The 25,172-nt window shown below is 44.7% G+C and overlaps 2 protein-coding genes across 2 annotated transcripts in view; both read left to right on the top strand.

The window, feature by feature from the left end:
- Nucleotides 1-18,594, top strand: part of SLC12A8 (solute carrier family 12 member 8) — a 50,490-nt gene extending 31,896 nt beyond the window's left edge. Inside the window, exons 6-13 of the mRNA XM_074873646.1 lie at nucleotides 483-570; nucleotides 2,047-2,134; nucleotides 5,271-5,417; nucleotides 8,249-8,924; nucleotides 9,815-9,912; nucleotides 12,208-12,325; nucleotides 14,527-14,587; nucleotides 17,199-18,594. Of these exons, the coding sequence (XP_074729747.1) occupies nucleotides 483-570; nucleotides 2,047-2,134; nucleotides 5,271-5,417; nucleotides 8,249-8,924; nucleotides 9,815-9,912; nucleotides 12,208-12,325; nucleotides 14,527-14,587; nucleotides 17,199-17,364 (1,442 nt within the window). The 3' untranslated portion in view covers nucleotides 17,365-18,594. The remainder of the gene's footprint in view (nucleotides 1-482; nucleotides 571-2,046; nucleotides 2,135-5,270; nucleotides 5,418-8,248; nucleotides 8,925-9,814; nucleotides 9,913-12,207; nucleotides 12,326-14,526; nucleotides 14,588-17,198) is intronic.
- A 430-nt stretch (nucleotides 18,595-19,024) lies between these two features.
- The window catches only part of HEG1 (heart development protein with EGF like domains 1), a 63,174-nt gene continuing 57,026 nt past the window's right edge, over nucleotides 19,025-25,172 (top strand). Inside the window, exons 1-4 of the mRNA XM_074873634.1 lie at nucleotides 19,025-19,148; nucleotides 20,832-20,885; nucleotides 21,409-21,488; nucleotides 22,948-23,024. The gene's annotated coding sequence lies outside the window, so the exon portion shown is untranslated. The remainder of the gene's footprint in view (nucleotides 19,149-20,831; nucleotides 20,886-21,408; nucleotides 21,489-22,947; nucleotides 23,025-25,172) is intronic.

Genomic DNA, 25,172 nt, shown 5'->3' with positions numbered 1-25,172 from the left:
GTCATTGAACACAGACAGGACAGGCCATTTTGTAATGGTGGTTGTTCCCCATGAATGCAGGGACCTGTAATGGATCCAGTCTGGGGGGGTAGCACCACCTGCTGAATGCGCTGCCATGATAAGTGGTAGCATTTTTCTTTTCAACAATTGGACAGCACTATCTTCTGTGAGGTTTGCATTAAGATAAGATGGGTTTTGTTCAGATTTCTGCTCTCCCTCCCCGGCATTGTTCAAACTGGACAAAGGGTTCTTTGTAGATGTGCTAGTGGTGGCTTGCTTCTATTGAAGTCATGAACAGTTTCTTACCAAGCAATCGATGGGAGCCAGTATTCGTGTGTCTGGAAGCACAATGAAGTGATACAGTTACTGTTCTGAAGCAATCAATTAACTGACTGATTAAATTATATTACATATTATAATATGTATTATATATGCTATAACTTAGATTAACTCTAAGTTGCATTTATGTCTACAAAATACAGGTGTAATGGCTGGGTTCAATATGAGTGGAGATCTCCAAAAGCCTGCTACCAACATCCCCCTGGGGTCTCTGGCTGCTATTGGAACCTCGTAAGTCATAGATTGGGGAACATCTACTCTCTGGAGACTGCCCTGGATGTGACCAATCCATTTCATATTCCCATCAACCTTTTATTACTCAGCCATCTGGAAAATTAAAGTCTGGCTCTCATTCAAATGATCATCCATTACCACCACCTTCTCTGGGTGGGTTGGAGAAGAGGTTCATTAATGCGGATGTAATCAGTCCTTCCTCTGCTGGGTGGGATCTGTGTTGGCACTAGAGCAGTTGTGCTGCTGCAGCCCAGGTGTCCCAGAGCGGGATGCAAAGTTCTCGAAGGCTTGGGGTGTGTGATTTTGTCACTTATTGCTGTTGATTTCAAAGTGCTTTATTTTTCTATATAAATAGAAAATATAAAAAATATTTTAAAATATAATTCTTATTATTGGGAAAATGGGGCCAAGACAGGTGAGATGACCCACCCACCTGCAAGGCCAGGGGGATGCAGGAGCTCTGCATCCCCAAGCGGTGCTCTCCCCCAGGAAATGCTGCTTTCCAGGAGTTAAATACTGTTACATATTTTTAAAAAAGTAGGTTTCCCTGCCTGCTTTCATTGCCACCTGAATGGCTTTTGAAATTATTACTTTTACTTGCATACCAAGGTTCAGACAGAAAGGTAGGGCCTTCAGAATTTAGAGGGATTCCTGCTGAAATTGGTGCTTGTTTTATGTGAGGGGATTCCACAGAAGTATCACAGATAGATGGACAGTGGTCATTCACATCTCTGCTGTCTGGACTTTGCAGACAGACTAGCTTATCCCTCCACCTGAGTACTGGAAAGGCCAGAGACACCAGAGGAGGATCATGACTGAGGTTGTAGAGCAGGCTGGCTGCAGTGTTTAGTGTAACTGCCAGATGAAGGGATCTGTGTACCTGCAGAATCATGGAATCATAGAATGGTTTGGGTTGGAAGGGACCTTTAAGATCACCCAGTCCAAGCCCCCTGCCATGGGCAGGGAAATCTTCCACTAGACCGGGTTGCTCAGAGCCCCATCCAACCTGGCCTTGAACACTTCCAGGGAGGGGGCAGCCACAGCTTCTCTGGGCAACCTGTTCCAGTGGTTCATCACCCACATCATAAAAGATTTCTTCCTTATCTCTAGCCTGAATCTACCCTCTTTTAGTTTAAAACCATTACCCCTTGTCCTATTGCTACAGGCCCTACCAAAATGTCTGTTCCTTAGGACTGGGTTATCTCCCCCATGCACACATCAAGAGTGCAGGTAACTTCCCCTCAGCGGCACTGTACAGTCACGCTGTGGCTGTCCCTGGCACATTGTAGTGGGTAGGTAACGTGGGCCAGTATTAAATTTAGCCCTGAGGCTAAATCATGCAGGAACACGCCATGCAGAGTGATTGAAGACCCAGCCTGTGGGTACTTGACCTTCTCCTGGCTCTGCTAATGGGCAGAATTCTCAGTGGTCTTCTCTTGCTGGAAAAAAATAGTTTATTTTTATTGTTTGCAGGTGGTTTCTGTACATGGTCTTTGTTTTTTTGCTGGGAGCCATTTGTACCCGTCAGTCACTCCGCTATGACTTCATGATAGCAGAGAAGGTAACTTGTTTGAATAACCCAGCGTGGTTTTATATAATGGTGCTTTTGGTTGCCATCTGCCTTACTAAATGCTTGAATTTTCCAAAAGCCTAAGGAATTTGGGTACCCATCCCTCATTGAAATTCAGGGGGATTTCCCCATTGCAAATCCTAGTGTACAATTGATTTGAATAGCTTTGCATTCACTAGCATATCCAGTAATGCTGAATCTTGGCATAATCACCCGGCAATAGCTTTAAGAGCTAAAATATGCTAATGTGGTCTAATGATAAATGCTGTATTTTATTCAATGTATCCTTTCTCATTGGTGAAAGCTTAAACCAAATTGAAATCTCTAAAGAACCCCACTGCTTATCTTTACTAAGTCAAGCGAAGCTTACATTTCCATATCTAGCGGGCTGTAATTGCAGGGCGAGCAATAGGATTATTAAACTCAAGACATTCCACATGGGTGTATATACATGAGGAAGGTTTGTAGTGTTATAGGCAATGAACCTTATCATTGCAGGCCTTTAAAAAGAGAGCAAAAGATTTTGGTGTGTGCTATTGTCTTACTTTAAATGGGATATGGAAGGGCTAACCTTCTGTTATTCAACATTACTCAAAATCATGGGTTCACCATATTTGACACTATTTCTTATGATTAATTTAAAATCGAGATGTTTGCCATTTATTTGATTTGTAATATTGTTTTAATCCAAAATATCAATTTGAAACTCTGGCTTTGTTTTCTTTCAAAGTAATTGTAGCTCTAGACTTCCTCTAGCCCCCAGAATAAGCTCCAAATTATTGGTGGGGCTCCTGCCACTTCCTGCTAAGGTAAAAAATAATTTCTATTTTAGGGGGAAAAAAAAATGAGCCTACCTGCTTTAAGGCAATGTCTTTGTATGTCAGTGGTTTAGTGGACGAAAAGTACAGTAACTAAAAGAATCAGCTTAAAATGAATCAGCTGAAGAGAGAGAGATTGTTAAAGCTGTGTTTTAACTTCAAAACCCTTGTGAGGGCAGGGGAATGAAACATCTCCCAGTAAAGAATGAAAGAAAGTGAAGCTATTTAATAATGTTAAATATAAAAACCCAAACAATCAAACAAAACCCTAGTATGGAACAAAACAATGGTGCAATCCCAATATTCATGTTGCTTCTTTGAGTTATTACAAGCTGCTTTAGATTTTAATGACTTTGTGTGAAGAGAGGGAGGGGGGAGAGCTCATTATACACCCAAACTCTCCCTTTCTGTCACTCACAGGTGAGTGAGTGCTTGACTGCTTTTCTCCCCTACAATACTTGTTTGGCTTTTTAAACATAAAACTGAGATTCAGTAATTTCACTTCTAATGAGCTCGAAGTGCCAATTTCTTACAAAGTATTCACACTCTCCGTGCTCAAAACCCCCAGCAAACCCTTTCATCAGCCTTGGTGAAAAGGACTCTTCCCCTCTAACCCTGATTTGAATGTCAAGTAGTACATTTAAATGCAAACATTTTTGGCAGCTAAAATAACATATGATGTCTGGCACAACTGATTGTTTCCAAGTATTTCTCAAAGCAAGGCAGGATTAGAGGAGAGCGAAGGGGAGATTCCCCATCGAGTGTCTAATGAAAGCTGATATCTGCTCATCTTTGCCTCAAGTTTCTTCCGTCCCGCAGGATAAAATTCACAAGGCCAAGTGGATTGTCATAGGGAAAAGAAATGTTGTGGTAAGAAATTTGAACGGTTCTGTACCACAACATTAATTTTACACACCTTCCCCAAACAGCAAGCATTTCATGGCTTTTTACCCAATCTCCTTTTTGCTGTGTGTGGATTTCATAGATGAGGAAAAGGCAGATGTAGCTTGAATCATCTTTAGCCATGCAAATGTTTGTAATTCCTTCTAATAAAGCATATGTCACCTGACTTCAACAGGGGCAGAAGCTGGGAGGACCCATGTTCATTTAGACCTTATTTTCCACAAGAGGAGGGGTGGGAACAAAGGACATGTGGGATGCAGGGGACGTGCATCCGGTGACATCCCCTGCCACAGATACCTGTCTGCACCTCCAGCAGCTCACTTCAGTGGAGTATGGGCAGGATGGATCTGGACCAAAATTTGCTTTTTTTCTTTTTCTTCTCCCTACCTGGCCTTTGTGCTGGTGTTACCCCCCACGCCTTGCCTTTCTCTGTGGCTGGCTGTCAGACTCATGTGGTCTTGCAGGACTTGGGCATGGCTCAGGTGACTGTAGACCTTAGTCTCCTTGGCTGTGTCTGCCCACACCCTTACACCATGGTACCAGGAGCACTCCCATTTCAAAGCTTTCTTGCACAGTGTTCATATTGTGGTGTTTTGTGTATTTCGGTGGGGCTTTTTTAGATATGCTGCCTGTGCTTGCAGCTCTTGACAGTGGGGACATGTGCAGGGAGACCCCAGTCCTTGCTTCTGTGTGATAGACCAGGAGCTGCCCTCCATGCCTGCAGGAGATGCTCCCCGTTTGAAAGGATGCTCACTAGAAACCTGTAATAATCCCAGCCTTGTTATCACTGTGGCTTTAAAGATTTTTTTAAAGATTCATGTTGGCTGAAGAAAATTATTTTCTCATTGAAGACAAGAAAGTAAGGTCACTATATTATATCCTTCAGAGCGTATTTTTTGAGATGCCATTTGTTTAAGTGGCAATTTGGATTTGGTTTTACTGTGGATTTTCTTTCAGGATTGGTTTTCCCCTCTGGGACACAGGGGTTTGTCTTCCTGTTTTGGATGGTTGGAAGCCTGGGCAGCTTTTCCTGTACGATGTGCTCTGTATATAAGTGATCTCTCCTGAAATAAACTCACTTCCAGTTACTTAAGTGGAATTTAATAGCTGCTGCTTTACTGCAATTGCTCCAAGTGACAAAGAATTTCTTGGATATGAGCTTGTCAAATCGCTCTGTCGGTACAGGATGTTCAGTATTAAATTACTTTTATGGGATAATTTTCCTGTATTAATTGCTTGCACTTCATACCACACACCAGTTAAATTGCTGCTTTCCCAGGGCTCATTCTGTTCATTTAGCGATGTTACAACATGTATGTCATCTCTTAAAATACCTGTATTTAAGACTGCTCAGGGGTCTTTAAAGAACAATATAATCAACTTTGCATTCTCTCCGCTTCCTCCAGGTATCCTTGGTGGGTTTCTTGTTTTTGCTAGGCCTGTACATCTCGTCCCTGGCCTCCTGCATGGGAGGGCTGTATGGAGCACCCAGGATCCTGCAGTGCATCGCCCAGGAGAACGTGATCCCCATGCTTGCCTTTCTTGGACGTGGGGTTAGTCATCCTTTCTGTGAGATTGCTGTCAAACCTTCACCTTAAGGAAAACTGGTGATTCAAGAAGCCAGGATTTCTATGTGTCTGTGGGGTGAGATGGGGGACGTATGAAATGCCGGAAGGGGAAGACTTGGGATCTGGTACCCTATGCATAGTCAGGAAAGCCAGGAAATGGGTGGTTTTATTAAAAAAACCAAGAGCCTAGCTGCCTGTGGTCCTTTCCCTGCCTGTCCCCTGTGCTGCACCACGTCTGCCCTGAGCCCTCCTGTGGGGCTCAGCACCATGCAGGAGCAGCCCTGCTTCACTCTAGCATCTCACTCACCCTGCCTCTGCACCCTTCAGACCTGCTTCTTTCAGATGTCCCCAGTAAAACAGCCACTTATGACAAAACTTTTCCTGTGGGTTTTTTTTTGCAAATGCCTTATCTATGCTGGTACTGAACCTAACTGTGACCAAGGGAGGTACCTAGCTCTTCTCTGCCCTCCTGTCCAGGGCAGAGGCCTGAAGCTTTTGTCCAAGCACTTGGTGAAATGGATGGCAACTGCCTCTTTATCTTTTTTCTTCTTTCCTGCACATTTTCTTTGAGCTGTTCCTATCCTCTTTGGTAACCTCATAGCTGAGTACATGACTAGTCGTGGTGCTGTGGATTCAGTCTGTGCACACTGGAGAAAAGGACACTTCTTTGTAAGATAAGGTGCCTTTTGGACACTATAAAATAAAAACAAATAATAGATTTAAAAGGTTAAGTTAGGGGGCTGCTAAGCTTTAGATATGCTTTGAAACAAAGCCTTGCTTTGAATATGTCAGGAGGCTTTATTCTTGTCCTCACAAATAATCCTCATTCACATGAGTCGTTCTACTGAGATCAGTCAAAGTACCAGTCATTAAGGACTCTGTAGTAGCAAACTATTTTTTATGGTTTTCCTTTCTTCTAAACAGGAAGAAAATAATTCCTTCACTCTCAATAACCTGCAGTACCTGACTGTGTGCCTAGTGGCTGCAAAACCTTACAATGTTTTGCTCCTTCAGAGCAGCTTGTAAATACAGAAAAATATTTTACAATATTGATATTTATGAACGTTTAAAAATATTTAAGTTTTATAAGTATAATAATTTTCTGTCCTTTGTTTTATGTTTCTCAAAGTAACTTTCTAAAATTAAAGTCATAATAATAGCAATAATAATAATAAATAGTAATAATTATAGGGGAAGCAGCAACAATAATGACAGCAAAAACTTCCAGCTCCTGAAGGCAGTTATCAAGTGATCCCAGAACAGGATGTTCTCCACTTGGCAACCCTTGTGAAATTCTCAGAGATTTAGCAAAGTTGACTGCAAAGTTTATTCCTTCTCTTCTCTGATAGTTTTCTTTCTTTCTGTCAACTTTTCTGCTCTGAACTCTGTCTGGGCAGAGTGCCATGATGGGAAGGGCTCAAAAAGAGGTGAGAAATCAAAGGCAGATCACTTTTCCCCTTTCCTTCTCTCTGACACCTTGAAAATTGTCTAGATTTGGTTTATGGAGAGTTAATAAATTTAGTTTGCCCTTACCAATCTGTTCCACATCAGTTCTTTTCGGTGGTTGAAGAAAGTGTTGTAGTCACTATAACCCCAGCTGATGGGGAGGACACAAGTGTTTTCTGTAGAGTTAAACCCAAGCCAGACGCATCCTGAGATCGTCCCATCTGTTCCCCATCTCAGTACATCTTTCTGATACTGAAGATGCTTTCTGAGAACTGTGTTCTTTTGTCCTCGGGTTGTATTTCTATGTCATTGTGAAAAGGTGTAAGGTCCAGAACAGGTCCCCTTTTCTATTAATAAATAAGAGTGGAGGAAATAGAAATAGTTTCCATTTGAGCTGTGTGTTTATTAAAAAAGCACATGCAGTAAGTGAAAACCTAAGATATTTTGTAAGATATCTTATATTTTCCAGCGAGGTCTTTATGCAGCCTGCACAGGCTTTTTGGGTACCAAAACAGCAAGACAGTGCCTGGTCCAAGGAAGGGCACGTTAGACCTGGGATTAAAGTTCATAAGCTGATGGCTCAAGTCTTTCCAGCCCCGATGCCCTTTGCTTTGTCTCTCTTTTTCTCCTCCTCTCCCTGCCTTCACCCCACCCCAGAGCTGAAGAGCAGGCAGCATTTCTCCTGGCTGCCTGCCTTCCCAGTGCATACCTGGCATTGCTGGGGGCTGACTCCCACCCTCCAGCATCCTCGGCTGCCTAACCTCTCTGCTGCTTTCCTCCTGCGCTGGGCAGATGTGGCTTGTGTGGATGGAGGGAGTGAAACCCCAAGTGCAGAGGCTCAGCAGACCATGGATTTAGCTCAGCCTCATGTCAGGGCAGGGCCAGAAGCTGCTGATGTGAAGGTGGCACCGCTCCATGCAGGCAGAGCTTCCTTGACTGTGTCTGGCAGGCGAAGCCTTTCCATTGGCAGTCCTGTAGAGAAATTAGAGACGAACAGTTAACTCTAATTAACACATTTTATTGCCAGACTTCCCATAAGCCCCACAAATCTCTCTGAAGGTTTATTGCTGCTTTAATGACATTGTTTTACCATGGAGATATGGAGTGAGAGTGGATTAATTTTCCAAAGACAAAGCTTGAGTAAGGCTCAGAGGTGTGGTGGAAGCTCAGCAGCTTTTGGCTTCCAGCCTGTTCTTTAATTTATTAAGCTGGTGAGCCTCTCCTTGCACATGCATGCATGTATGTCATGACTAAGGGGGTACTGCAGACTGCCCAGGTAACCACCCATGGCAGCTGAGCAAGTGGAGAATCCTCACAGCGAGGCTCATGGTTATTAATTTAAATGTAAATTTGTTTTATTTATGAACTAGAAAGGACCCAACAAGACTCCAGTGGCTGCAATTTGCTTAACAAGTCTCATCACCATGGCTTTCGTCTTCATTGGGCAAGTGAACGTTCTTGCTCCCATAGTCACCATCAACTTCATGTTGACGTATATTGCTGTAGACTATTCCTATTTCTCAGTGTCCTTGAGCTACAACGTTCAGCAGAAACCTCATGAGACCCAGCTGGAAAACGCTAGACCTGCTCACTCTTCCCAGCCTTTAATTTTCAACAAACCCTCCAGCCATGCAGCAGATGGAGTAATTCAAAGCAGGTCAAATGGTACCTTGCTAGAATTCACAAAAGACATGGACCAGCTTTTTAAACCATTTTGTAGTGAGCCAGGTACTTGCAAAAAAGGAGGAGCTGAGAATTTAACCCAGAAGGTCAAACAAAAGAAGGCAAAGAAGCCAGCCAAGCAGACCTTACAAGACAGCTTTCTCCTGGATCTCCACCATGATGCTCCCCCAGCTCAGTATGGTTGTGATGAGACTGCAGAGCCCCACAACAAGAGCCAGCAGGACCTGGCTGAGCAGGGCTGTCAGCGTGACATGGGTCCATGCTCATCACCTGCTGCGGATGCCCAGCAGCCACCCAGGCTGCTGGAGCGGGGAGCGCAGCTCTGCAGTGAGGTGCCAGCGCTCTGCAGCCAGAGGGGAGAAGGTAAGGGCTGTAGGAGATGGATGTCTCCATGCTCATGGGGGAATGGTATATAACCTTGGTCCTCTCAGTCCTTTCCTGAAGGCAGGTGTGAAACTAGCTTTATACAGGGCTGTCATTTGGTGGTTCATAGTAATAATAACATTTATTCCAGGTGAGGGTAGAGTTCATCACAGTGCATCACGGGAGAAGTTCCAATGCAATGTCCTATGGAGGATTAATCACAGGAAAGCAGGCAGGACTATATTTAGTGTAGGGTTGTTTACTATATACTCATTCTACACATGCACTCTTAGCACTGTACATTAAAAAGGTTTTGAGTGTATCTTGGAGTTTACTTCATCCTGGTGCAGCGTAGGAGGGATGGAGCTGTGTGAGTCTAAAACTCAGGCTATGAAAATGCAGTGGTCCTTGTGCCACAGGTGGAGTCTAATTCAACATCCACAGCTAAGAGTCTGAATTTGTTTTGTTGGCGATATGGGTAGTTGATACTGTGTGTTTGCTTGGAGTTTGTCATCTCAGTGCTGTAGTGTTTTACCAGCATTAGTCAATTAAGCTTCGTAAACCCTTCCAATGGAGAAGAGCTTTTATTTGTCTTCTTTTGCAAACAGGGGAACTGAGGCAGAGATAGGCAGATGTGGCCTTCAAATGGACTCAGCACCAGAGTTAGCAATTAGGCTTTTTTCTCGCACTCCTTTTTGGTTTTAATTTTAGAGGTTTTGGTTTAACTCTTCCATACGCTGCTGTCAGCTAGAACTTCTTTGGTTTTCTGGAGTCTGGTAATGTAAAATAGAAAATAATCTACTTTAGCTCCTTTCTAATGTCTGTCTTTCTGTCTGTCTGTCTGTCTTTCTGTCTGTCTGTCTGTCTGTCTGTCTTTTATTTTCCTGTAGAATCATCTATAAAGCAACAAACTCCAGAGCTGGGAATTCAGCAAATACCAGAATCCTTCTACTCCAGATTCTTCAACCATTGGATTTCCTTTGCTGGTGTAAGTAATTTTCTTTTATTTTGACCACTGCTTTGTGATGGGAGAAAACAAGGAAATTCCTCCCTTACTGCAGTGTAAATGCACGCCGGTACTTTAAAATGGTTTTTGTTTCTAGTATTCCAGGTCACCTGAATTAAATACTCAAGGTACCGTGCATCCAGCCATTCAAATTCAGAGAAACCCAGATGACATATTAATTAAAACAACAACAGCAATAAACCAAACCCCAACCCAAACCCAAAAGATACAAAATCAAAGTCTGGCATCTTAGGACTTCAGAGATGCATGGCTGACTGGGAAAAAATCAGTGTCCCTTTTTCACTGTGTGCCAGCCTGCTTTTTCTTGCTGTGGGATGGAGTGAGACATTAGCTTCAAAGCTGTGTTGCTTTTATTTATGAGCCAGTTTCTGCAAGCTCGAGGTGGGGTTTCATTAATGCTGACCTCCTGATACCAGCAGCCCGGCTGTGAAATTCCATCTTTTGAGGGAGGAAAGTGAAGCATTCCTCCAGCACGTTATTTTAAAGAATAAATAGCTTTTAAATAGCTTCTGTCTCAAGCTGCCGAGGACTTTAAGACATTTAAATTCATTTTGGGAAGATGGATTATTGGGCAGATGACAGGGAAAGGGTCAGATATGCATAATGAATGACCCATATGGCTTTGCTGCATGGATGGGGATTTCATAGCTGTGTGTAAAATGTAACAAACCCACTCGAACAACACACCAAACCCTTTTAGTTTAATCCTCAGATGGAGTTTGACACCTACTTTTCAAATTCACTGCTGCTGCTGCCAGCAGCTGGCTTCTGGTGAGGGGTCCCACTGGACTGCGGTGCCGGGGTTGGGATGGATGTGGAGGCTCCTCTCTGGCGATGACATCTTTAGGAGGTTGCACCCTGATGCTGTCTCTGGGCCCAGCAACTAACGTGGCTCCCAAACCGTGTCATTGCAGAGTGGTCGGCTCCCTGCCTTCGTGGGGGAATTTGCTTTATGGAGATGAGATGTGTTCATTAAAGCAGATTTGGTTTCTTGTCAATAGTCAGACTTGGGAGGAGGTTGCAGCAGAGCTGAGAAACGATCAACGATGCAAAATAAAATCACAGAAGCAAACATCAGATGCATTTGTTCATCCTGGCTCCTTTCCCCTTTGCCCTCTCTCTTTGAGCTTCACCAGTTGTGTCAGTCTGGACTCCTCTAGTTCTTTCTCCTCATGCTGCCCCTTGCTGTTCCTTACCTCACCCACGAAGATACTACCCCTGCCCCCATTCATATGCTCCTTGAGCCAAATCTACCTCCTGAGCTGGTGAGCCTCTGGATACTCCTCTTGGAGTAGCCAAGCAGAGACCTGAGGTCCACGCTGCCTCTAGGACTCAGGGTAGCTTACTGAACTGAAAGCTACCTCTGTGCTGCTGAAGATGACACTGTAAACCTGTGCTGTCTCTCCTTTTAACAGTGAGACCAAACGAGGCTCTGTGTAACATGGGAACCTCATTGCCAAGAAACCTCAGCCATGCCATACCCAAATCTTTTCAGATAACACTGTGTGGAAATGCTCACCTGAGTGCTCTACCTCTACCTGAGGTCAAAAGCCACATGCTGTGGAGTGTTTTTCAGGCAGGAGATGACGTGGTTCCCCAGGGGTTCTGCTGCACCACCGGCTCAGCCACCAAATGCCCAGGAGCATCCATCCACCCACCTGGCTGCAGCTGGCATCATTCCTCCCATGGGTAGGACCTGGGCTGTGCAGCAGGTCTTGTGCAAGAAGAGCCTCTGTTGTGTCCCCATCCCGGGGCATCATTAGGAGGGAGACACCTAAAAGAAAACACTCATTAGGATAATTCTGAGTGTCTGTGTCCTGGGTTCTGACTGTGCATGTCTCTTACACAGCGCTCCCAAGAAGACCCTGAGAAAGATGGAGGTGTGGAAATGCCATCAAAGCACTGGTTTTGTGTGTATTTAAAACCAAGATGGAGCATTTCTGGCAAAAACAAAAGAGCATTTGCTGATGCTCTCATAACAACTTGAAAGCCTCACTGCCTCAGTTATTAAAGAGTTTCTGTTAGAGTTGCAATGCATGTTCGTCTTGTGAGGTTGAGGAACAAACTGCTGACCGGGTGTCAGGCTGTGTCTGAAGGTGAGCAGCCTGCCTGGACACTGCACTGCCAGCTGTCCCACAGGGCCAGAGCAGGAGGTCAGCGGAGCTGCTGGGCTTTGCAGAATAAGGACTGTCAGATTGTCATCATTATATTATCTTACGGACTCTGGGGTAACACCAAACCATGTCTTTTCAACAGGCGATCGTGTCCCTCATCATAATGTTTGTCATTCAGTGGATCTACACCCTTGTCAGCCTGGGTGCAGCAGTTATTCTGTATTTCTACATCGGCCAAGTGAGCCCAGGGCTCCCCCTTGGTGAGTATTTTTTTTTTTCCTGTATTATTAAACCTGCTTAAAAATTCATTAAGCTTTAATTTAACTTAATTAGGATTGAGACTCTTGTGTTTAATATGCAGATGACACAGTGAATGATGAGGTATTGTTTCATTGCTAGTTTTAATACATTTTCTCTCCGAGTCTTTAATTTTATGTTGGATTCTAATTGTAACTAGCATTGGTTTGATAGTTTGAACATTGTGCTTATTTATTATATTGTACTTTAAATGGCAAAACCAGATACTAATACTAAGACTTAACAGGGATGGCAGATTGTAAATGTATCACAGCAATGAGAAAAATCTGCTGTAAATACATTTTAATAAACTTAATTAATCAATCTAAACCCACCTGAGAAAACTTTAAGGAAAATGGGAATTATGACGATTATCTTATTAAATCTCAGCATTCATAACTGTGGAACAAGAGAGCCTTTTGATTCCAGAACTAAACAGTTTTGAATATATTGGGAACATAATCTGGGAAAATACTTTTAGGCAGAGGGTGTTAGAAAGGTCTGTGCATGTGATCGGCTTAAACAAGTTCAAAATTAAACAGTGAAGCACATTCAGAAAGCAGCTCATGAGAGCCTACAGGTCCTTGGCACGGCCGCAGGAGGGGTTTGCATCAGTCTGTGTCTCTGAGGGAGAGGCTGATACACACAGTGTGTGTCTACTCATGTACTTACGCCTACATACATACATACATGGGTGCATACATACATACATGGGTGCATGCATGCACGCATGGATGTGCAATTTTTTGTCCCAGATAAGAAAAATCAAGAGCCTGAGTCCTTGTCTTTTAGGCAATGCAGAAATAGCTACCTGGGTTTATTTAGATGAAAGATTATTAGACACTAGGTAAGTAGGCACTAGATTTCAGAAACCCTGACAAGAAATCAAAAACTAGTTGTCACTCAGTAACCATCAAAACATTGCTCAGCAATTCTCTTTCTACTTAAGGAACTTCTTTTCTATGTATCTGTATGGGATAGTAGAATAGAGCTGAGATTGTACTCCCTAATTTGTATCTTTTGAAATATATCTAAGTTTCAACAAAGTTTTTTATGGCCCCCATATATTAAGCAAAACACAAATAATGTTTTCAGGCTTTGGAGTTTTCTTTGCCTTTGTATATTCACTATATTATATCTCTGTTATCTGCTTTTGAAATATTTACCAAAAATGACTTTAAAAAGAAATTCTCAGTCAGTGTGTAGGGGATTTTGGAAGGTGATCTGACAAATAGCAGTATGATTAGACATTTTGTTCTTGGTTTCTTTTGCACATGCATTCCCATGCATACAGTAAAACAGTGCATGGCAAAGAAAAAATCAGAAACGAACACTCAAAATTCAGCCTGATTTTTATTTGAGTGAACATTATTTTGTGGTCATGTGGCATCCAATGGTCTGTGAGTTTGTTCTCCAAAGGACTGTACAACCCTTCTGTCTAGAAGGGTTGGAAGACACTGGCTTGAGAGATGCTCTGGACCAAGGACTAGAGGAAGACCTTCAGAACAGAAATCCTCTGGGATTTTGACACGTTCCTTCTTCTTGCTCTTCCTCCCCAACAGCCTAAGCCAAATCCAGCAGGCGCTGCTAGGTCTCTGTTCTCCTCCCTCTCCCTCACCACAAACTTCTGCTGCTGCTTTTGCTGCCAGCTTGGGCACTTCCCTGCCCCTGCAGTGAGCCAGTCCAGGACACTAACTCTACAGAGAAATCAGAAAAAAATTGGTGTAATAAGCTAAGCCAGCTCTCCATGGGGTGAGACAAGAGGGAAGGAACGGTGAGATCACAGCCACCCTGGCTGAGGTCAGCTGAATGGCTCCTCCGTCTCCCCATCCCTGCAGGGGGAATGATCTTTGCTGTCCAGGGACAAAAAGGTACTGCAGCGGGTGTCTGTGCTTTGCTCGCTGCTTTACTGGGATTTTCACAGGCTGTCAGTCTGGGAAGGGAGAGCTGTTCTCCATGCGAAATTTGGGTTAAGTTTCTTGACAATCGTTGAAAAGCCGCAGTGTGTGGGGAAACTGCAGGAGTGTTCTCACCATTGCAAAATCTTTGTGTACTGAAGGCTAATAACAAGTATGTTGGTTTGAGATTTATGCAAAAATTCAGTGGTGTAATGCTATTATGAGAGAATTAGCAGTGTACTGACTTCTCGTGTCTTTCTCTGTAGGAGCAGCAGCGAATTTCAGTTTCTTCAGCTGGATTAAGTCAGTTTTGATCACCTCATGCAGGTTGGTACCAGTCACTTGGCAGTGACCAAGGCAGTGCTTGTTGTTCCCGTGACCCACTAATGTGCACAGAGAGGGGTGGCAGAGTTGACTTGCTTATTACCTTAGGCAGTCCCTTCTTGCATACTCAAAGTTATTCATAATGGTAAAAATAACTGTTTGCTCCGGTTAACCTGGTGTGTGGCTGGCCACGTAAGGAGAGCTGGAGTCTCCTCTGGCTTATGTGTGGACATGTCAGCTGCTAACCATATCTCAGTGCCTGAAGCTTTATCTTACCCCAAAGGTCTGTGCTCAACCTTGGTGGCTCAGGTTGAACTGGAAAATCTGGTAGGAAATGAGGAGCAGGAAACTCCATCTTTTCCACCCACCATTCATTGAAAACGAATTACTGTGGTAGTGGTGGAACAGGCACATGTGGCAGCTGTGCTCGAATTTCAGAGAGGAAATTGGGGGGAAGCCTCGATAGCTACAGGGCAAATACAATAAACAGTGAAGGAGCCATTGAGTACTGAGGGACTGCAGTAGCGTTGTCTTGGGGTTTTCCTTCCCATAAGACCTTAAGGGTTTTGTTTGGTTGGTTATTAACTAGTTTTGTTAATTTGTTTTGGTCCTATTAATTATTAATTCTATCCCATTTGGGTTTCCCACAGAGGGTAGTGACCATCTCTGCTGCTGTACAATGCAGTTGGATTTTGAGGTTCGCAATTTGTTGGGTTGCTTTTTTGTTGGGGTGGGTGAACACTGTAGTAAGGACTGCACAACATGAGCTGCCATGCATTATGTGTGCAGATTTGGTGGCTTCTTTAAAATAAAGGAAAGTCTGGGCATTTAAGCACACTGGCACATGCCCATGCTTATCTTGCCAGCTCCTGCCTCTGCCCACAGTCCCTATAACATGGCCACATGCCTTTGGTAGCAGAGGTGGCTTGGGAGAGAAGCCAGGGATGACTGGACCTCTCTTCGGTCCCCAGGGCAGGTCTGTGGCATGGCCCGGAACAGACAAGTCAGTTCTCCTGCATCACATCCATCCCTCTCTCTATCAGACCAGTGGATGTCTCTGTATGGGACTGGGTCCCTGAAGACCCACCTGTCCTGCACACCTCTTGCCATGAATAGCTTTGTTCATGCACCTACTGCTGCCTCTCACAGAAGTTGTGTAAAGCTGCCCATTTGCCTAAGCATTAGGGGATGAGAGCCCAGGTTAGGCAGACTACCCAGAAGAGGAGGAGTGTGGCGGTGCAGAGGGTGTGCACTGTTTTCTGCATGTCTCATTTGGAATAAAGGGTTGTTCCCCACCCCTTTTCACGTCTGCTGACGAGTGACATGAGCCCAAGCCAGGGGTGAGGAGGTGAGGATGGGGACAGGGTGCATGGGTCTGTGCTGAAGTACTGCCAGAATTACTTGTGGCCCAGTGAGTCAGACCCCACTGCTTCATATCCTGGACACTTGTCTGTCCAGTTCCACCTCAGCATCTGGGCAGATTCATGGCAGGTCATTTTAGGTCCATGATGGAGCAGGATTTTCCTCCCAGTTGTCCCTTGGTGTGTCTCAGCCCTGCCCGTTGTCAGAGGTTCCCCATGGGAGGCTAGTTGAGATGCGAGGCTTCATGGAGAGTTACCATGTGTGGAAAGGAGAAACTATCCCTCCCAGAGAGGCAGCCCCACTTCTCATGGGTAAAAGTGCTGTTGTTGCAGGGGGATTTTATCCTGCAAGTTACCAGACCAGCACAGTCCTTAGTGCTTTGATCACTGCAACTGATGAGCAAAGACCCTGCTGAGGAGGGCTGAGTGGGGAGCTGGTGAGTGCCCAAGGCAGAAACTGATCCTATTTCTCTCTCCTCAAAGAGTGCAATCTCTGGGTCAGCCAGCCAGCTTGGTCAGCTTAGTCTAATGCCAGGGGTCCTGCTCATGCTGGCACATTTGGCTCTGCCTGGGGGTCAGGTGGGTCATTTTGAAGCCCACCTTTGCTACGCTGCAGGAAATTGCATTGAAGTAATTTACAGGTTCTTCCTAAGCTCTGTTTTCTTGAAATCCAGGCAAGATGTTTAATGAATTGGAGGTAAAGAAGAAATCTCATTAGACTGCAAGAGATTTGGAGGCAACCAAGGATTCTTGACACATCTAAGGCTCTTAGGTGCTCAATGAGGTCTGAGTCAGTGCTATAAGCTCTTACAGTTTTGATTTGCAGTAAGATTTTCTTAAAATCAGCCTCTGGGATAAAGAGATTGCAGGAAAATCTCTTTCATTTAAGAAAGTTACAAAAATAATTGTACACTAAAGCTTAGGTTAACTATAAGAAGGGTATTTTTCATTAGAAATGGTTCATGCTCCTTATTCTCCTGAACTGTGTGGAAAGTGTTTGCCATAGCCAACATCCAAAGAGGAAACTTATTTGTTAAGAAAATGTATGTTTTCCAGTGTTTGCTGGGGAGAGTATATTTTTTGCGCACCTTCTAAGAAAAATGTTTTCACATTACCTCTGTGCCTCCCAAGGGTGTCGAGAAGGATTTAGCCTCTTCTTGAAGTGCCCTGCCTTGTTTGCTCAGCCGGGAGCACGGCTGCTAATGGATGGCAAACAAGGGGTGATGCAGGCGCCTCTGCTTCTCTGTTTGCAGGAGAAGGCCATCTCCCAAGGAGCAGATTGTGGTGACACCATCCTTTGCAACAGTTGGCATGGAGACCACACAGCTCACGGAGGAGAACGCAGACTTTGCCTCACGGGACCGCTATCACCAGTCCTCGCTTATCAGCAGAGAGGAGTTTGGGAATCAATTCCAGTAAAGGACACAAAAAAAATCAAGCTGTCATTTCAAAAAGCATTTAGAAATGCTAATGGCTGCCATGGTGCCTTGTGAATACTTGAATATATACGAAAAGGATGTGAATAATTATTTATATATTTGAGGTTTGTTTGTTTATGCAAACTACAACATTGTTGGGTTTCGAATCTTATCCAAAATGGGGGCAAAAATGCAATTGAAAGGGCCAGTCCAGGGAAGTGATGAGTTACTGAGGACAATATAATCCTTTTAAAGAATTCAATTATAAGCACTATTGAGCTCTAAAGACCATTGCTGCTATAAAAGCTTCCGACACCCCATTTCAAATGTCCTCTGGGTGACTAGGGACGCTTTGTGCCTGGGAGCGGTGACCTCGGCAGCAGGAGCCAGTGCCCCGCTCCCAGCTGTGCCACGGATGGATGTGACCTTCCAGGTCAATTCACTTTTCCTTTCGGCATGAATTTGGCTGCTTGTAATACAGTAATTTTCTACCTCAGCATTTCAATTACCAAGGTCTTAGAAAGTACTTTAAGGCATTAGACAATAGGCCAGAATCAATGTCAAGTGCAAGAAGATTATGAAATATATTCACAACTGGGATCGCACATTTAAATGGAGTAATGCAGTATAATGACCTCTACTGTAAAACTGTGAAATGATGTCTTAGAAGCTGTTCATAGTGATTTCCCACATCCTTTCTGACATGACACCTGGGACTTGACAACATAGCTGGGTCCAAAGAGCATCTCCTGGCTGAAGGGACGGATGATTCAGAAGTGCTTTAACAAAATACATTTAGCCTCATCTTTGCTTGTTTTGCTTAAAGCCCATCACATAGTGAGCTCCCACAAGGAGACATTTCTCCTGCTGCCGTGATTTGGGATGTGGGAGGTTCAGCTGAGAACACTGCAGGATTTCCTGCACAGACCTTAGTGTTGGTGGCTGTGGGGTGGGGTGAGGTCTTACATGGACACCCCCATCACTGTTGCTTCTGCTCCCCAGGGAAAAACCCCTCCGCTGAGCGCTGTCCTGCCTGCAGGCAGCGGTCCTGGCAGAGACCCACGGAGGTGCGAGGGAGAGCTCTGGGCTGAGACAAGCTCCAGCACCACAAATCAGTTCTGATGCTACAAGGAGGGGGAAATCACTGCCTTTCGCTTCCTTTAATGTCTGATCGTTTCAGCCTTTAGATTATTTATTTCTTCTGTGCAATAAAAACTTGAGACACCAGGAACTCCTCTCTGTGCTTGCTTGGGCGCACTCGATGCCTTTAAGCACCCTTCCACTTGCCAGTGCTCGGTGCCCTGGCATTACCGGCCATGGGGGACCCCCATCCCATCTCATGGTGTGGCCGGCTGCAGCTTTGGCTCTTCCAGTTTTCTTACAGATGGAAGCAAAGGAGGCTTTCTGCTGAGATGAAGAAGAGAGCAATCCCGGTGCACTGCAGAAAGCATATTCATTTTTCAAGGTCACAGGTCTTTTACTACGTGTTTTTAAACTTAACTATCTCAATAGAGGCAAGAGGAAAGTTATGCTTGTGTGGCCAGCTCTGAGCTACCTCAAGTTGGTCGTTCTGTGTTGGAAATATTCCTTCCAGGGTTCCCTTCCTTCCATTGCCTTTTGCCTTTGGTTTCCAAAGAGTCTGGATCTGCTGGGATGTGGCTCTGTGCTGAAGCTTCCCCTGGGGGATTCTGGTCTTTGGGCTCCATGTGCTGCTGCTGAAGAAACTCTTCCACCTCCTTCACTGGCACCACCAGCACAGCAGGAACCAGCTCCCTTCACCACGCAGTAAGTATGGGCATCTGGTCCTTTCTCCCCTTGTATCTGCAAGGGAGGAATGCATTGCACAGGGCTGGTTTCCTTGCTGCCATTACAGGTCATGAGTAGAGCAACTTTCCCATTTAGTGCTTGAAAAGGGACACACTGATCTTTCTTGGAGCATTAACTCTGGCACAGTAAGAGTAGAGGGAAGCCTCGTTTCAGCACTGATAACCCCACAGACTCATTAGTGTTGGAGACTTGATGAGTTCAGGCTGTACAGGTATACAGGACTTTGCACATCAAGGAAGCTTTTCCAGCAAGAAAGAAAGAGCAGTTGCATTGCCAAAGATTGGGTTGTCTCAAAAACATCTGTAGCTCCTGTAGCACTATTAAAAAATGGGTGAAATTAGGGGTAAGAGTTTATCAGCTTCACGTTTAGTGGTTGAAGGGAAGAAATCCAGGTGGAGATTGCCACTGCAAATGGGAATGTGCTGCTTTCACCCCGCCAGGAGCCAGGCTGACTCCAGATCCTGTGGCTTTCATGAATTTTCAGGTTCCCTGAAGGTGGGTTTGGGACCCAGATCTGAGCATCATATGTCCTGTATAGGTTGCAGTTTGGTTGATGTCATTACGAAAAGGTCCTTCTATCTTCTCAGCCATGTAAGCTTTGTTAGCATCTATAATTATTTTCTTTTCATCTGGAAATTTTACTTTTTTATTGATTATTTGAGAAATGAGAATGTTTTGCAATAGGTCAGGGCGTGAAAACATTTGTTTTCAAGAGGGATGTGGATATGAAAGTTTGGTCTTGTTTCTTTTTGAAGGCTCCAGCTGTAAATTGGTGGCTCTAGTTTTGACGACTTCCTTTGCAGAACATACAAGCACAGAAGGCAGTGAAGAATAGAGATTTTATTACTTGCCTTGCAGTATTGCCTGGAAGCTCATGCTGTGTTTGTGATCCCACAACACTAAACAGGTCCAGAAATCAGAATCTTCTGCCTCAAAAAACTTGCAGCACAAATAATCAAGACTAAGAATGGGCAGGAGAAAAGCGAAGTTTTATTGTGTTATTGGCATTAAGAGACAGCTCCTCAGTTGGTATAAATTGTCATCATCTCCCTGGACCTGCCTGTGTGTCCCATTAGGAGCGTGCATGAGGAGAACCAAACTCCTTAAATCCATAGCTCAGCTCAAACCCATCTTTTTTTCTGCTCTCTTGCCTCTCTCTTGATCTTTGAGTTTCCTTGGATGGTCTTTGTTGTGTATGGTGGCCAAAAAAATCCCACACCTGCCATGGTCACTTATTCACAGCAGATAGTTGTGACCACAGTGTTGAAGTAGCAAAGAATGATGACAAAATATAAAATGATGCTTCTGTGCATGACAGAATTTAGGCATGGACGGCTCTTTGTGCCCCGTGAACTGGTATGCTCTCATCCATGCACCTCTAGTTCAGACAGGCAGAGTTTCTTAAACAGCATTATACTTGACACCTGCAAGGTTGGAAGGGATTTGCTGAATCACAGGAGCCAGCCTAGGATTAACATTTAGGTTAGTGGGAAACCGAGGTTATTTGAATTATTGCCCTTGACTGGTGAATTTTAGAACAGGCAGTTACTGAGATAAAAGACAGAAAATTTTGTAGATGGGCTATAAATATGGTAACTCTATATAAAAGAGGTATCTAATGGACTTGCTTATATTTCACAGTGGCGTGTTGCTGAGACTCAGATTTGGCGTAGCATCACTTAAACCTGAGATGAGGTGAGACCTCAGCAGTAACAGCCTTAAAAGCTATGGACAAGAGGCTCTAGCAGCAAACTGCAGGCTAGAAATAAATAGCTTTAAAGCCTATATGGCTTTAAAGAGAGGCTCCTTCCCTTTCTGCTTTCTGCTCCTTGTGGCTTTTTTCATGTGATTTTCTTGCACATGCCCCCCAATACCTGGGATTTGCCCCCCTCATGCGAGAGTGAATGGAATAATGGGTGCGCTCCAACAAATGCAGTGGTCAAGGAGCGCACCTGTAATTTTATTGGATCCAAATGTTACTTGTAAACTTTGGAGGGGCTTCTTTCTGGATTTTAAGGATGCTGCTGTGCAGTGTTTTGCTCAGCTCCGAAATGGCTGGGTTTTTGTTGATGTGCTCCAAACCAGAGCTGGCTGAAAAGGATCCTAAAAGAAATAAATCAGAAATTTAGAATTGCTTCTTCCCAGCTAGATTTAAATGACTGTTTGGTTTGTTGTTTTTAAATGCACCATCATTTTAATTTTTGCATTTTTCTGTGAGGGATGAGAAGAGACCACAAGACCTGCATCCATTCTGACCTCCGAATGGCAAGTATCTGGAACAAGCTGCTTCCAATGGAGGTACAAGGCAAGCAGTTCTCGTAAAAATAAATCAATAAAATACCACCACCCCCAAAATTTCAAGAAAAATGGTTAGGTTCTAAGTGCCTTTTGGATGATTTGGATCCATTAATGGATGGCTTACGGCATCGAGAGGAGATGGGGAAGGTAATTAATGACTCAGAAACTATCTGTCCACTTCAGAAACTCAGGACTTTTAATAACAAATTCCAGGAGTAGAAAACATTCACTTTGTACTTTAATTCATCATCAGCTTAAAACTTGTCTGAGGTTTATGAGCCTGATCCAACATTTGGACAGATCTGGGCTGAGTTTCAAGGGAGCTGCAGGAGTTTCATGACATTGGCCGGGGCTGCGAAAGGCTCCTATAGAAGCAGAGAGAAGGGACCAGTCAAAGTAATCCTGACGAAGTGCTACAGAGATGCTCCTTCTGTAGAGACTCCTGTGGTTTTTGGTGATTTCAGACCAAAACAATGCAGAACCGGGCAAATTCGGTCATGTGTCTCCAACCCCTCAATCTGGAGAGTGGAAATCAAGGTGAAATACTGTTTTTCCTCCCCCAAAACAAGGTGATGGGTGGGATTCAATTAATCAGTGTATAATATCAATCATGGTTTATATAGTTATGTTAGAGACTTCCTGTGTTGATGAGGTGTTTGTTTATTTTTAACTCCTTTGTGCATTAAATGTGCTGGTTGCTTTCAGATGGAAGTGTTAAATGTATTTTATACATAATTCAGGGAGTTGTCTGAGGTAACAGCCTCTTTCAGGAGGATGTGGTGGCATTAATTTACATCAGGGTTTGCCTGGCCCATCCGACTCCTCAGGCATGATTTCATGCATTTAAATCTCCTATTAGCTTTGTCCTCTGAAGAAGGGAGGGGAGCAGCTCTCAGCCTAGAGCTGCCCTGGAACGATTATTAGCAGGATGCAGCAGCAGAGCGTGCAGTTGTGCCACGGGGATAAACAACTCCAGGACCACGCAGGGAAAAGCCAAGCGCCGGTGGCCTTTGATGAGTGCTTGTGCTCCACACAGCCACCTTCATCCTGTTGCAGCACATCCTCCTCCCACCACTGATGCTTCCTTGGCCTCCCAGGAGGGTGTCTAATGTGGCACGTGGGTGTCAGGGGTGGTATCCCCACCACCCCACCCTCTGCAGCTCCAATGGATAAAAAAAATCCAGTTTAAAAAAAAAAAGTGAGATTTTTTTTCCATGTATTCATGTGGCTGTTGGAGCTGGAGCTCAAAAATATCAGTCATAAATTGACTTCTTCAGTGCAGGGATATTCCTTATGAAGCGGTGAAGGTAGAAATAAAATAACATGGCAGGAAAACATAGTAGCTTTAAATTTACAGCCACTAAACCTTGGCAAATTAGGCACCGGGGGGGGGGGGAGGGGGGAAGGGATGGCCTTTGGGAAGTCTGAAACTGCCTGAATATTGGTGTTTCCTTTCCAGGTGCTTGTGAATAATGTGCTGCTTATGACTGGAACCTGGAACCATGACGGAGAGAGGAGAGAGATAATTTTCTGATGGTAAATACTGGTTTAAACACATGGGTTCATGCTGTGGGGCTTTTGCTGGGGCTGGTGAAGGCAGCAGCCTCACCGCTGCCGTGTGTGCCAGAGGCTGCAACGGGCAATCCCTGGCCCCAACGGTGCGTTTTCCTGCCTATATTAAGCTCTGCCAGGATGAGGCCGATTCAAGGGCAGCACAGGCCCCGTTGGCCGGTGTTTCCTGGTGCTGGCGGTGCATATGGGCGTACAGTCCTCGTGGTCATCCCTGTCACAGTCACAAAATGCCTTGTTTGGTTCAGAAATACAGGGTTACAGCAGCCTGGGCAGGTTTAATGGCAATTTGGGAGAGGGCATTAGCTGCTCCCCACCCCACAGGGTGTTAATCCAGGTCCTCACCGCTCACAGCTTGGTGGGTCACGCTACGGTCGCACCGCAGGGGCACGGGGAGACGGAGCCATTCGATATAGACACCGGTTGTTCTTTCAGCAACGTTTGTTTTGCATTTGCCTGCTTCTGCTATTGCTCTCGATGCGCCTGTTGAGTAAAACAGTAGGAAGAATTTATTGAGACTTTTTTGGAACAGCATTCGATACCGTGCTTCCTGCTTGTTGGATTTACAGTTTGGGAGGATGCAGTAAGAGCAGGGAGCTGCTACGTGGCTTAGATGTTGGGGAAGTCTCTTGTGAAAGGTGGGAGGAAAGGGTTGAAAGCTGTAGGCTTGGTGTTATGGTGAGAATTTGAGAGTGAGTGGACAGGAGAGAATCCATTTCACGTCAGGGCTGGGTTTGCTTTTATTTGCCCCACACAGCCCTGATGGCATATAGTTGACCTCAGAGAGGTTTCTCTGCCCCTGCTACCTCACCTGTATCGCACAGTTAAAGGATTTAGGAAAGTGTCAGATTTGCTTGTTGGCAAGACTTTCATTTCAGGGACTAACAAAACTTTCTGAAGAATCATGAATGTTACTGATATTACTTACTGTCCTAGGAATCAGTAATGTGGAGTCCTTCATTTCATGTATAAAGATATCCCCAAATATTTGAGCTGCTGCTCTATGCTCCCTGTGCCATCTCCTAAAGTAACAAAATACTTCACAGTGCTTCATCTGAGCTTTAACTCAGTCCCATGATGGCATGTTATTTAGTGGTGTATTGGTCTCTCCATCTTATCAATGAGGAAGCTTTTTTTTACACAGCCTAATCCATAAAGAATGTGTAAGTACATTGACACAGGCTGAAGCAGCCTAAAGATGTCCTGTGTGGATCATGCATGCTGGTGGTAACTGCCTGTGGTTTCTGGGTCACTCAGATGTCCCCTTTGCCAGGACTGGGGTGTTTACTTGTATAATTAAAGTGTTGTCAGGATTTTTTTGTGCTTCATTTCCTAACATGTAGCACTTCCCAAACAGACACTAGGTTAACTTATTCCTTGAGGTTAAGCAAATTTGAAGCAAGATGATGCCAAAAGTTGCAGGGAACAGAATAGAGAATGGGTTGATAGAGGGGTGCCTCAAGGGGCTGCCTTTTTCAGTGGTTTCCTCTGTGATTACACAAGCAGCAGAGCCAAGATTTCCAAGTGTGCTTCATTGCAAAGCTGTGTGGGAAGGTGCAGAAAACACCCACACATTGCGAGAAAAGCATGGGAGCAGGGGAGACCAAGTCCTGCGTCTGGGTAAAGCCAAGGACATTAGCATGCTGGTGTGGGCTCATCAGTGCCACCTTTTGGGTGGAAGAGGCTTTCAGGAGAGTTTGTGTTTCTCAGCTATCGATTTGCGCTTTTGCTGAAGGGAGAAACGGGGAGTGGGACGCTGAGGGCCAGATCTGGGTTTTGTCCGAGGCTGCAGCTACCTGGATGTGGTGTATTGTCACTTGTTATCCCCCGGTTGGAAATGTCGGATTCTGCTGGGCTTGTGGAAATTAAGCCTGATTCTGAAACAGCTCGAGGGAAAAGCAAAGGGCCCAGAGGGGAGAGGTTGCCCAGGACGAGTTTCTGTTCCCTGGGGAGGGAGAGCTCAGCTTGGGATGCCAGCAGCCTCGGGATGCCAGTAGCCTCGGCAAAGCCCGACTTGCTGTTCTGTGGCGTTATCTCTCGCAGAACCAGGAGCATGAAGTTATGAAAGGGAATTTCAGAACAATAAAGGGAAATCCTTTGCCTCCCATACAGCCC

This window comes from Strix uralensis, chromosome 6 (genome assembly GCF_047716275.1).
Source record: "Strix uralensis isolate ZFMK-TIS-50842 chromosome 6, bStrUra1, whole genome shotgun sequence".
NCBI lineage: Eukaryota > Metazoa > Chordata > Aves > Strigiformes > Strigidae > Strix > Strix uralensis.
Note: the sequence above shows the minus strand (reverse complement) of the source record. Positions and strands in the feature narration are given on the sequence as shown.